Source organism: Ursus americanus, chromosome 23 (genome assembly GCF_024610735.1).
Source record: "Ursus americanus isolate L20-20 chromosome 23, mUrsAme1.1.p, whole genome shotgun sequence".
Taxonomy (NCBI): Eukaryota; Metazoa; Chordata; class Mammalia; order Carnivora; family Ursidae; genus Ursus; species Ursus americanus.
The window spans coordinates 28659490-28672793 of NC_142149.1; the positions used below are offsets into that span (position 1 = coordinate 28659490).

The 13304-nt window shown below is 48.8% G+C and overlaps 1 protein-coding gene across 4 annotated transcripts in view; it reads left to right on the forward strand.

Annotated features, from left to right (window-relative positions):
• Window positions 1-226: 226 nt before the first annotated feature.
• HLF (HLF transcription factor, PAR bZIP family member) overlaps window positions 227-13304 on the forward strand; it is a 52129-nt gene continuing 39051 nt past the window's right edge. For 2 of the 4 annotated variants that reach the window (XR_015721310.1, XR_015721311.1), the window contains exons 1-3: window positions 246-761; window positions 2897-3232; window positions 8781-8881. Coding sequence is in view for 2 of the 4 variants with exons in the window: in XM_045773007.2 (XP_045628963.1) it covers window positions 647-761; window positions 2897-3232 (451 nt within the window). In the remaining 2 variants the exon portion in view is untranslated. Of the gene's footprint in view, window positions 762-2896; window positions 3233-8780; window positions 8882-13304 lie in introns of all 4 variants that reach the window. The other 2 variants (XM_045773007.2, XM_045773008.2) reach the window with 2 other exon arrangements.

The following is a 13304-nucleotide window of genomic DNA, read 5'->3' on the forward strand; positions in this document are numbered from 1 at the left end:
GGTCCTGGAAAATCCGCGCGCGCGACGACGCTAAACACGTGGCGGTGGGGCGGGCGGGGCGGGTGGGGCAGGCGGGCGGTGCCGCGCGTGGCTCCGCCCCTGCACGCCTATCGGCGCGCGGTGCGGGCCCTGACGTCACTCTTGTCAGGGCCGCGGCACATGGGTGGCCGGATGCGCTGAGCCCGGCGCTGCGGGGCCGCGGAGCGCGGGGGAGCAGCGGCCGCCGGCGCGGGGAGGGGGGTGGGGTGGGACGGCGCCCAGCCTCGGGTGCTGGCGCGTGGGGGCCGGGCCGGCGCGGTGCCTTCCGCCCTTCTGCAGCCATCTGCATATTTTTTCTTTCTTTTTCGCAATTTTGAACATTTTGCAGGACGAGGGGTTCGAAGCAGGTGAGAGCATCCTGCACGTCGCCGAGGAGCCCGCGGGCACTTGGCGCGCTCTCCGGGGACCATCTGCACTGGGAACCCGAAAGTTTTTTGTTTTTATTTTCTTATGCAGATGTATTTATAAAGATATAAGTAATTTTTTTCTTGTCTCCACCGCCTTGAAAGCGAGTACTTTTGGCAAAGGACGGAGGAAAAAGCTCAGCAACATTTTGGGGGGCGGTTGGGGTTTTTTTTTTTTTAGAAAAAAATTTGAGTGCATCGCGATGGAGAAAATGTCCCGACCGCTCCCCCTGAATCCCACCTTTATTCCGCCTCCCTACGGCGTGCTCAGGTCCTTGTTGGAGAACCCGCTGAAGCTCCCCCTTCATCACGAAGACGGTGAGCGCTGCCTTCCTGGCTGCCCCGCTCTGGGAAGGAGCGACGCTCCTGGGGGTCCCCTTCCTTGGCTGGGCAACCCTCCTGGAGCATCCATCCCCTCCCTCCCTGTCCCCTGGCACCCTATCCCTGCTTTGTTGAAATTTCAAGAGCTCACCCATCACCCCCCTCCTCCAAAAGGTGGGGGAATCCCCTCACTGAGCAACGTTTAAAATAGTGCTGGGACCGACCCAGGCTCTCTGGGTCCCGGTCCTGCGGCGCAGGTGGGAGTCATAACTTGACAGGTCAGTGTTCCCTAGATTGAGGCTTCTCCGCAAGCAGAGTGAAACCGCCTGCGCGAGGGCAGAGCTTCGCGGGCTGGGGAGGAGAAACCAGAGGGCCTGGTTCTGTTTGGGGGTGGGTGGTCTCGCAGCGTAGCCTGGGTTTTGGGATCGTGCTACTGTTTGTGTGTTAGTTGGCAACCGGCCCTCGCGAGGTGTGAGCGGAGCCTAGTGCTCTCCCTGCCAGGGGTAATTAAAAAAGCGGGGTGGGGGCTGGGGCTGGCGCGGGGGGAGTGGTCTCTGGGCGGGAAGCTGTGCACGCCTCCAGCTCTGACACTTTCCCCGTGCACTTTTCCTGGTGGGAGGGGAGAGCGGAGTAGGCTCACGTGTATCCGCGCAGGAGCCTCCTCTGGCTTGAGCCCTTTCTTGGTAAGTCCCAAACCTCCCCCAGGCAACCTTGGCTGGAGCGGGAGAGGAGGGGTCGGGCGAGGAGGCGCCGAACCGAGCTGGTGCCGCCAGGGATTTGTCATTTGGGCTGATGCGGTTTCATGCCTTCGATGCCACAGTAGTCAATGCGGACCGTGCGGCTTAGAGTGTAAAAGTCTCGAAAGATCATTTGGCTACAAATAGCTTGGGAGTACTCGCATCTTCTCTCCTAGCAGGGGGACAACCTGTTGCATTGCAAGAGTGGAGGGGTTTGGTTCGCCTTTTGCAAAGTATAGCTTTCCTTTTAACTCTCCTTTAAGGAGTAGCACTTGGGAGGAAGGTGCTGCCTGCTGTCTTTTGCATCTGTGGGTGTTTGAAGTCAAATTCTCAGGAGATGAGACTAGAGGATTAGAATGGATGGCAGTGGAGGCTGTGTTTCTCTGAGGAAGAAACTCAGAAGCCAGATTCCCTAATCCCAGATTCCACCCGCGCCTGAGTACTAGAATGGGCAAAATCCAGAGCAGGGTTTAAAGATGACCTGGGGTGAGCGTGCTTCTGGTAGGACATAGCTGCATACCTCCATCGTCGGTATGTAATCACCTTTCCAATAGCTGTGCTTTTGACAGATTGCATACATGTGTAATTTTTGTGAACTGAATCATACTTAAGCCTTTGGGGAAGAGGGGAAAAAAAACACTTAAAAAAAACCCTCCTTTTATAAAATATAGGGTGCCCCAGTGGCTTTCTAAACAAACATATGTGGGCTCAGGAAGTTCTCAGTTTTCTCCTCTGGCAGCGTGAGACATTGGTCAAGTTCCTTCAGGTCTTAGAGCCTGTCTTCATTATAAATGGGGGAAATAGCTATTTGCGGATCTATTATGAAATTTTTGGAGATAATATATGGAAAGTATCAGGTATATAGTAGGTGCTCAATGCATGGTTTCAAAGGAGGGTGGAGAGTCCCTACTTTACCAAAATTAGAATCCCCAGATCCCCAGCTCACTGGCTAAGTCTGAATGACCTCATATTGTTACTGTAATGAATTTCCTGGAAGAGAAATCATGCCTGGTTATTGACTGTTTTCTCAAAAATCACAGCAATTGTATTAACTGCAGGTGTTACCTTCTCACTGTAGATCTAAATTGTCTCCTCTAATCACGTATTCGAAAACTGCATTCCCTTGTTTATATGCTAGATCAGCCTGTAGCCCTGTCCCAAGGACTAGGGATTTCTTTCCAAAGTAAATAGGAAGATGTTGAAAAACAGGCAGAGATCCATGTCCTGTCTGAACTTTTAACTCTAGATCCACACAAGCCAGCAGCCGGAGAAGAACGCTGGTGTTTGTGAGAGCATTTCGAACGTGGTGTTTTGTAGCAGAGGCCAGGAGGGGTGATTAAAAAGCAACGCTTTTTTTTTTCTTTTTTAAAGTCCAACTTTCCCCCTTTTCTGCAGCATTTAGTAAAGATAAAGACAAGGAAAAGAAGCTGGATGATGAGAGTAATAGCCCGACGGTCCCCCAGTCAGCATTCTTGGGACCCACCTTATGGGACAAAACCCTTCCCTATGACGGAGATACTTTCCAGTTGGAATACATGGACCTGGAGGAGTTTTTGTCGGAAAATGGCATTCCCCCCAGCCCATCCCAGCATGACCACAGCCCTCACCCTCCTGGGCTGCAGCCGGCTTCCTCCGCGGCCCCCTCCGTCATGGACCTCAGCAGTCGGGCCTCTGCACCCATTCACCCTGGCATCCCGTCCCCGAACTGCATGCAGAGCCCCATCAGACCAGGTAAATTCTAAAAGATTCTCCCTTCATATGGGGAAGAGGGTGAAAGGGAGGGATAGGGTTGGGAGGCGCGGCAGAGGGGGGGGGGCACAAATATCTTCACAGTCAGGGAGATTGGCTGGCTCTGAAAGAGGAAGCTTGTATTTCACTCACAGCCCTGATTGTCCCACATCAGTGAGCATCCTTATGTCCCGGACAGTCAGCTAAATGCGGATTCTATGGACCTACCCCAGAAATTCTGATTTTTCAGGTCTGGGGTGAGGGCCCAGGAGTATGCATTTTGAACCCCAGGGGATACTGATGCGGCTGATCCAAGGACTGCAGTTTAAGAAACACCAGCCTACAGGGAACGGTTTGGACACTGTAGGCACCCGTCTCCTCTCCTTGCCCCTTGTCCTCCTTCCCAAGCACATAGATACAGGACGCTGCTGCGTGATGCGGGTAGACTCTCTCCAAGGCCGTGTATGGTTCACCTACATTCATTTTTCTTTCGCCTGAAGGGGGAAAAGAATATATGAGTTAGGGGTGTGGGGCCATTCACCTTTTCATCCTTTTCCTTTTGCGTTCTCATTGATTTGAGAAATTGAGTCTAAAAGCACGTCTCACTGTTAAGCAAGGTTTAGCCTTCTTCAGGGCCACAACCCCATCATTCCCATAAACCACATTGTTCTTCCAGTTTTGGGTTTTTTTTTTTTTTTTTTTTTTTTTTTTCATTTTCATCTGTTCATCACACTAAATCCATGCCTGTCAAAGCCCGCAAGGGCGGCTGGAAGCGGTGTTGAAATACTACATGGAAACATCACCCGAAATGTCCAGGACTTCAAAACCCAGTGCTCAGTGCTCAGATATAAACACAGGTTGAGGTGGCTCAGCCCTGGCTTCATGCCGTTAACACTGTGTGGTGCAAAATGAACAGGAAGAAAGCGCATTTCACGTGCCCAGGTAACCAGGAACAAAGATTCAGCCAGATAAATTGTCAGGAAGGTCACTGAGCCGAGGGCCTTTGCTGCAGGGGACACAGAAAGCAGGACAATGGAGGACTTGTGCTGGAGATCGTTCCTGAACTCTGTGTCCTTGCCTCGCGTAGAATTTCTGTGACATGCAGAGCGAGATTAAAATGGAAGGAAATGAGTCAAAGGAGGAAGAGAACACTCCTGCCTTGAAATATTAGTACTGGAGTTCACGTCTTTCTGCGCTGGCCTCCTTCTCCAAAACCTGCTTTGAGTGATAACTCAAGGCCACTGGCTGGAATGGAATTAAGTCATAACCTCTTCCCACCGCAGGAGGCTGTAGAAGCAAGGGATTATACTCCTTGATGTGACCCCAAGCCCGCATTCCTTGGAATAGACAGTGCCATGGTTTTGTTTCTTCCCAGGAACAGATAATCTGTGAAATAACCATTGAAACCGGGGAGAAGGGGCTGGAGCCCCCGTGAGAAGGTGCCTCGTATCTCAGTCACTCTGCTCTGCAGAATGAGCCTTAATCACTTTGTAGCTTTAGGAAGTGATGTAGCCTCTCCGAGCCTCAGTTTACCTTTGTATAGAAGGCTATAATTTTTATGGGATTGGGTTAATGTGAAAGCTGTATGTAATATGTATAAAGGATCCAGTGACAGTAGATGTTCTGTTAATGAGAGCAGTTGTCGTCGTACATGTGTCAACTTTTATCACTGATTTCAATCCTGTCTTCTGAATTACCTTCTTAAAATACTTAGGAACCATGTATAACCATCCCCCCTTCTGGAAAGAAATATCAAGAGATTTTGGCCAATAGTTATCGGATTGATGTGTTCCAGCCTTAACATTTACACTCAGCTGACAGGTCTTTCTCCATCCCCTGGCAAATACAAGATGTGTGCCAGGTTAGAAATATGTTTTTTTTTCCCCCAAAAGGCATGTAAATATTGGGTCCCCCCATCTTGGTTCCTACTGAGAATCAGGAATCAGGGTTTGAGATTTGGTGGCTTCCTTAGAAGCCATTTATCAGAGCTTATTAGAATCAGTATTAATCAGTGACTCAAAAACTTGGGGTGCCCCAATGTTTGTAGCAGCAATGTCCACAATAGCCAAACCATGGAAAGAACCCAGATGTCCGTTGACCGATGAATGGATAGAGCAGAAGTGGTGTGTGTATATATACATATACACATACATATATACATACACACATACACACACTCATACACACACACGTATACATACAGTGGGATACTACTCAGCTGTCAAAAAAATGAGATCTTGCCATTTGCAACGACATGGATGGAACTAGAGGGTATTAGGCTAAGTGAAATAAGTTAGAGAAAGACAATTATCATGTGATCTCACTCATATGTGGAATTTAAGAAACAGAACAGAGGATCATAGGGGAAGAGAGGGAAAAATAAAACAAGATGAAATCAGAGAGGGAGATAAACCATCAGAGACTCTTAATCATAGGAAACAAGCTGAGGGTTACTGGAGGGGAGGGGGTGGAGGATGGGTAATTGGGTGATGGGTTTTAAGGAGGGCACGTGATATAATGAGCCCTAGGTATTATATAAGACTGATGAATCACCTCTACCTCCGAAACTAATAATACATTATATATTAATTAATTGAATTAAAAAAATACAAAAATGTAGCAATATTAAATATAGTATTTGGGAGGAAAAAAATAAAACTGCCTAAGAATAAAAAGATAAAAAACAAAACAAAACCAAAAAAGACTTGGGGTGCGCCAATCAGATTTGCAGTCTGTGACAAAGGACTCCTGAGTTTCAGCAGAAATGATTTTGTTAGATCACAGGGGAAGGTACTAGGATCAAAGGGGGCACTGGAATCTAGAAATAAGCTCTTCATTTAAATGTCTTTTTTTGGTAATGGAAACCTACTTCAAAATAATCTTCTTCGCATTGAAAACTCGATACTCCTAACAAGAAGGGGAAAAAAGCTAAAGGTCTTCATATGCCACATACAGAGACAATAACACTGTGCCACAACAACTCAGGCAGTGTCGGTCATTAGAAGTTTCTAATGCAAAATAAATGTCTAAGGGAGGTGGGCTTGATGGACGGATGGTATGTCCCAAACAAAAGTGAAAAGGAAGAAAGTTCTTGATCGTTCTGTGTCATCACAGTGGTGACCAGAACAGAAATACCCAGTTAAACTGGAGGAAGAGAAGTCCTCGGAAGGGAAGAGTCCGTGTGTAGCCTGGAGCGTTCTGGGAACTGCATCATTTCAGTCTAGATCAAGATCTCTCAACCTTGGCACTGTTGCGGTTTCACATAAGTCTCTGCTGTGGGCCACTGTCCTGTGCCTTGGGCGATGCCAGTCACCCCCCTGCCCCTACCCTGTGACAAGTAAAAATGCCCCAGTCACTGCCAGCTGTCCCCCAGGGGGAAAAATCACCCCTGTTGAGAACTACTGATAGAGACTTTCAATCTGGACAGCAAAATCTGGGCATCGCTCAGGATCCTGTCTCACACACACACACACACACACACACACACACACACACACACACGGATGCTTTTTGCCTCCTGTAATGCTTTCTGGCGAAACTTTTGAGAAGGTCAGACGACATTAGGTTGCCAAGAAGAAATATCATGTGAATAAGAGCATGGTTATACGCTGTTAGATGATGAAACTATGACGTCCAGCGAATCAGGAGATAATTGCAAAGCAATTTTATTAAACATTTGTTTTCTGTATTTGCTCAGCATGTATCTTTTGAGTTATGCTCAGTAGCCTGGTGTCGTGAGTGCCACCTGTCTGGTTGAAAGGAAATTAAGCCATAAGCTGACAACTAATGCATTTCTAGGTTCTCCCCCCAAGTGTGTCTTGGAACGACAAGGTGAGCATTCTTACGAATTCTCTTTCCGCTACCATGATGGCCCCTGAACCCCCTTTCCTGTTTTGTGCCCACCCATCCTTATTCCTCTGTCTAGCTGTCTGATCAAAGAATAAATCAGATATCCGAAGAAATACAGTTTTCCTTGAAGACGTAACTCAGGGATCCGTTGAAACCTCTCGTGGCTATGGGATGATAGCTCAGCTTTCTGGGCTGACGTCTTGATGAAGGAAGAGTGGTGGTTGCTGGATGCTGTAGCCACCTGGACCGTCTTCTCTGTCGTCCAAGGGGCCACATTCCGGAGGGTCTCAGGTCAGCGGAGATGGCAGGAGTTGTCCTGACTGTTTCGATGTTTGCCTTTCAGATGCTATCAGAGATGGTACCCGGGAGTGCTATCCTGGAGGTGTGCTCTGGGTACTGGAAAAACAAGAGTCTGTTTGCCCAGAGAATTGAGCGATTGCTTTAAGGACAGCAGTCCCTTTAGGGAAAGTCATCTGTAGCAGACAAAGGCAGAGTTATTTTTAAATCACATGCTTGTAAAGCCAGATTTGAAATCGTTTCCTCTGGTGGTGTTTCTTTGAATAGCTTGGGGTGTCCTACCACTGTGAGACCCATATTCAGCTGAGAATTAAGAAGGCTGTCTTTCTCGTTGTGAGGCTGGGCCGTGATGATGGCTGGTTACGGCATGAAGTGAAAACCCTTCCATGCAGCGGTGTGTGGGAAGAGGAGGGCATCAGTGGGCGGCAAAAGAAGAGTGGGGAGGTGAGGGAGAACCCACTGTACCTTTGCAAGATGGGATTTGTGCTCTGTTTCTGCTGACCTTCCTCCAGGATCCGGTTTTGGCGTGGAAGGAGCATGCTGGCCATGGGATCTGAGTAATGACGGCGGGGACTTCTGTGCTGGTGGGTCTGGGCTTGTGGGAGGTCCTGCCCAGGCTTCGGGATTCTCTTGCTTTTCTCCACCTCATGAGATGCAGCTTCAGCTTCTCCCTCCCCTTAAGGGCATGCAGTTCTATATTTTCCCATCCAGCACACTGATACGTCTGCAGGTTGGAGCGTCGTGATTGATAGTTGCTGTGCACTGCGCCTCAAGTATCTTGGAAGTGTTTTGCATTTATTGGGATCAAGGACATTATGAAGGGGAGAGAGTCAGCTCTCTCCTGGAGGCGGGCAGCCGTTTTTCTGTTTCTTGTTCTCTTGTTAGAGTTTATCTTCCCCACCACACCCTGTAGAGGACAGGCTTGTCCTTTTCTCTTAGCTTTGACCTGTTGTGACATTCCCAGGACAGGAGTTCCTAGTTCTCTGGTGGGAGGTATTTTCAGGTGGGTGTGGAAGGTGGGGTGGCAGTGACGAGCGTAAGCTCTGGACCTAGGGGCTTCGGATCCCATCCTAGACCCACACAGGCCTGCTGTGCAACTTTGTGTCGACTTGCATACCTCTTTAAGCCTCAGGTTACGTCTCAATAGCGTGGACATGATAAAGAGCCCCCCCGCCGTGGGGTTTTGCAGGGTTACACGGGGCAGCACCTGACGGTTTGGCACGGTGTGTGGCAGGAGGAATACTCCGGGCCTGGAGCGGCTCTCCTGATGCCAGTGGTATGGGAGCAGGGAAAGAACTAGACTGTATTCCCAACCCCCGTTTTCCATTTAGGGATTTGTTTCATCCAGTCCCCTTCTCTCTGCAAAAATAGGACATGCTTTTCTTTTTTTTTTCCTTTCCTCCAGCATGCCCAATCCTTCTTCTGTGTAGCCTGCTTGACTTTGCTCCTTCATTCTGGGTTAGGACAAGTGACTTCCTGGTATTAACCCAGCAGCATCACTTCTGGGTGAGCAGCTCCTGTTCTGCCAGTGTGGAAACAGCCACCCGCTTGGTGCCCAGCCCCCCTTCCCTCTGCACCACCCACCGCCCCCCCAGCTCTCGTGCGAGCCCTGCAACCCTGGCTGCCTGCCTGCGTGACCGTGTGCTTCAGGCACGTGGCTGTGCCCTGTCGAGCTTGCCCAACTCTGGGTGGCGTGCTGGCTTGCTTCCGTCCCCCACCCCAGACCTTGCTTCTCTTCCCAGGCAAGCTACAGCAAGTGCCAGCAAGAAATTGTAATCCTGACCCTGGCATGAGAAAGCTGAGCCCTGTAGGGCAGTTCATACGCCAGGGAAACCTGCTCTGCCCAGCCCTGTAGCCAGACCCCAAACTCGGCCCTCTCTCCTGCGCCTGTCTGCCCAGAGGCCCTATCTTTTCTGCACCGCTGCGGCGGGCGGGATTCCTGGAGGCCAGCTCCTGCCAAGGGTCTTGGCAGAGTTTTCCAGTTGAGCACTGTGCCTACCAGACTAGAAAAATAGGAAGATGAAGACAAAACTAGGTGGAGGAGAAAGAAAGGGGTGGGCAGGGTGGGCAAGGTGGGCAGCGAAAAGCTTTGATAACATCGTAATGCAGAAAGCCAGAGGATGAGAAGACACCCATGACTTATGAGGCTTCTCTGGAACCTGTCCTGCAACTGCACTGGTCACTCTTCCCCGGGAGTCATTTTTCATGTCTCAGTGGTGAAAATGGAGGGAAGAGGGAAGTAGCAGGGGAAGTCACAGGATTAAAGAAAACATTGGGAAGGAACACGTAAGGGAGGGACAGGGTCTGCATTTGATTCTGTAATGGAAGTGGTTGAGAATATCTTTCATTTAGTATGTTTTTGGTATTCCTCCAGTAAATGTCCTGACCCGAAAGCCCCTAAGCCATTGTTTTGGAATGAACCTAAATTTCCTGAAGACCTGGATGCCGGCCGGGCCCCCGTTGCCATCAGAATGGCCCCGTGTCTGGGGCAGCACCACATGGGCCATAGAGCAGCTGCTTAGAGCTTAAGATCCAACAAACCAGGGGCGCCTGGGTGGCTCAGTCGTTAAGCGTCTGCCTTTAGCTCAGGGCGTGATCCCGGAGCCCTGGGATCAAGCCCCGCATCGGGATCCTCCACTGGGAGCCTGCTTCTTCCTCTCCCACTCCCCCTGCTTGTGTTCCCTCTCTCGCTGGCTCTCTCGCTGGCAGTCTCTCTCTCTGTCAAATAAATAAGTAAAATATTAAAAAAAAAAAAAGTATCCAACAAACCAGCCAGCCTGGGTGTGGATCCTGACTGGTGCTCACTCAGGATCTCGGGCAGGTCATTTAAATGATCTGCTTCTGGTTTCCCATCTGGAACTTGGGAAACAATCACTGGATCTGCCTCGTGGGATTTGGGAAGGTCCTGTGAGCCAGCGCTTATTGAGTCCTTGGCACAGTGCCTGGCACACAGTAAGTGCTCAATAACAGCTCGTAACCGCGGTGGGTGGCGTCCTCATTACCACCTGATCTTTCTCCTGGGAGGACCCAGCATTGGTCTCCTGGTGCGTCTGCATACGCCCCCTTTCCTAGCCCAGTAAGGCCTCTGGTCAAGGAATTTGAATTTCTCCTCTGCCCCTCTGCCCAGTCTTGCTTGCCCCTCTTGGCCTCTGAGTTTTAGGTAACCCGAGGTAGCTAACTGCTACCTGTCATCATTCCCCCTTGCTCATGAGGTTAAAAACTGAAACAGACAAAATGCAGTTCAAAGAAGTTCCTGATTAGAAGATTTCTCCCTGACTTATTTGCTAGCAAATCAATTGATGTTACCATTGAATTTTTAATAATAGGCATTAGTAATTCTACTTGAAGGCAATATAAGGACTCAGGGGTAAAGAAGCCATAAGGCATATCCCGGTGCTGGAGGAGGAGAGAGGTCTAGTTCACCCTCCTGCTTATAAGCAAGACTTTGCATAAGCATTCCAGAATAATAATTCCTCTCTCTCCCAAACGGTCCTGTAATGCATAAATCCTTACTCTTTCTGCACCTTCCTTTTCTCATCTACAGGGTAACATCTCTGTTCAGTTTCTGTGAGCTTTCTAAAAGGTAGTGTGCACAAAGGGTCTAGCATGGCCCCCGGCCCCCAGGGGGCCAGCCTTTACCAGGCGTGAGTCAGTCTGTTACTTTTCTCTTGTCAATGACGTGAAGGTTAGGGAGCGACAGAGGAAGTTTTAGGAGCAGTGTGGCTTGTCCCCAGAAATAGCATCAGCTTTCACTTTGTGGTGTGCCCTGGGGAAGACAGACAAGGGTACAGCTTGGCCTCTGGTCTCAAAGAGATGGCAATTTAGTAGGGAAGATAGAACTTTGAGGTAAAAGGATGAGTGACAGGACAGAGGAGCATGTCCTTGGTGCCAAACGATGGGACAGAGAGGCCTCCAATAAATCTACCGAAAAGAGAAGATGGAAGAGTGATCCAGAAAGTGAGGAAAATAATTAAAAATAAATAAGGGAGCAGTGCAGACAATAGGAAGCGCTGGACCCTGTGTTGGGTGTGGGACGAGAGGTGGAGAGCCAGAGTGGTGAGTGGGTAGCGGGGTGGCAGGGTTGTAGAGGCAGGAACGTGGGGCGTTGAGGGGACAAGGTGTATGTGCAGCCAGCTTGGCTGGTGCGGGAAATTCGTATGAAGGAGTCAGGGCGATGAGTCTGGAGACGGAGGTGCCAGGCAAGCTGGCAGCTACAGGAATGCCCGGCTGTGCAGCCTGAACTTGATCCAGTAGGCAGTGGGGAGCCACTGAAGGTTTGCGAGGAGGGAGGTGGGGAGCATGTGGCCGTTTCCACTTCGGTTCAAGGTTGGATCTGAAACATTTTTAGGTACTTCACAATAGTTTCCTCTGGCAAACTGGGACTTCCTTATTATTATTATTTTGAAAATAAATACTCTCCCTTGAACATCAAACAGTTTTTGCAAGCACAATGTTCTAATGATCTAGAGAAAGTAATTCAAAAACACAGGGTTTAGGTTTCACTTATAAAGCCCATCATTTTGGGCTTTATGATTTTAGCGATGGGGGGAAACACTCTTTGGCAAGGAAATAGTTGGAGGGATTTGAATGGTTCAGAATTTAAAAGTCCAAAAGCAGGCCTGGTCTCCCAGGAGTAGAAAAATAGATTTTAATAAACCCAACCCATTAACATTCATCACTTCTGAATGCCTCTATTTTATAAGCCTACTAGGTTTGCAAACAAGTGTATCGCACTGACTTCCGAGTGTGGTTTTGCTGTTGTTGTTCTGTGTGTATATGTGTATGTGAGAAACAGATAGAAGGCGTGAATGCCTCAGTGGTACAAATCGTACCTGATTCTAAGGATTACCCGCAGCGGTAATATCCAGCTAAAAATACTTCGCCAAGTTTCTGGCCAGCTTATTAATTTTACTCCTGAGAGACAAAGGAATCATTATAGTTTTGCATTCTTGAGTCCTGACCTTGTATTTGTGGCTTCCTTCTCCCCTCAAACCGGAATTAATTGCACATCACGCTTACGTACGGGGTGTGTGTGTGTGTGTGTGTGTGTGTGTGTGTGTCACATTGGGAATGCTGCTAGAGGAAAGGGGCTTTGTGCGTGTTGCAGGGACAGGGTCTGGGGGATGGGATGGGACGCCGAATGGCACGTGCATGAAGTGACTTGCCCATATACCCCTGAAGTGTATTCTGGTGTCAAGCCAAGATTGCAGAAAGCTGGAGGAGCTGCCCTAACCCAAACCAGTTAACTTAAAAAATAACAGTCAGTGTGTGCGGTCTCACCTCCAGCGATGTACGGAAGACAATTACGGGAGTGTTGGCAGAATTGAGGGTCTGTTGGGGGAAAACCGTACAGTACTTGTTTCGGTGAAATTGGCTTCTGGTGGATACACAGTCCGTGACTGAAGGTGGAAATTCCTAAAATGTTTGTTTTCTTTCTCTTCTGACTTTAACACACATCCTCACTGTCTCAACTCCCTACCCATTGAGCTCATGATGGGAATGCAGTCTCGCTTTCTGTCCTGAAAAATCACACAGTTCCACTGTCACACAAGGTTCCTGAAACTTTTGTTTTTAGAAGTTTCATCTGGGATTTTTTTTTTTCATTAATGATTTTTGGAAGGATGCTTTGGAATTTGGGGTCTTATAATGAGAGATGGCTTGTGGCTAATGAAACCTCTTTCCCTCTCCAGTCTTGCCTGGGAGACCGTAGATTCCTAAAAACAATAAGTGCCGACTACGGAAAGACGCTCCGGGGAGCTGCGACACTAAATCATCTGTGACAAAATGTTCTCTTAGAAAGTGGGATTGCATAAATGGATCAGCAAAAATAAGTGCTTTGGCAGAAAACTCCTTGAGTGGGGAAGAGCAATGCTTTCTTTTCTAATTAGCTCTGGGTTTAACAGTCTGATTTGATGTCTTTGCTATGGAA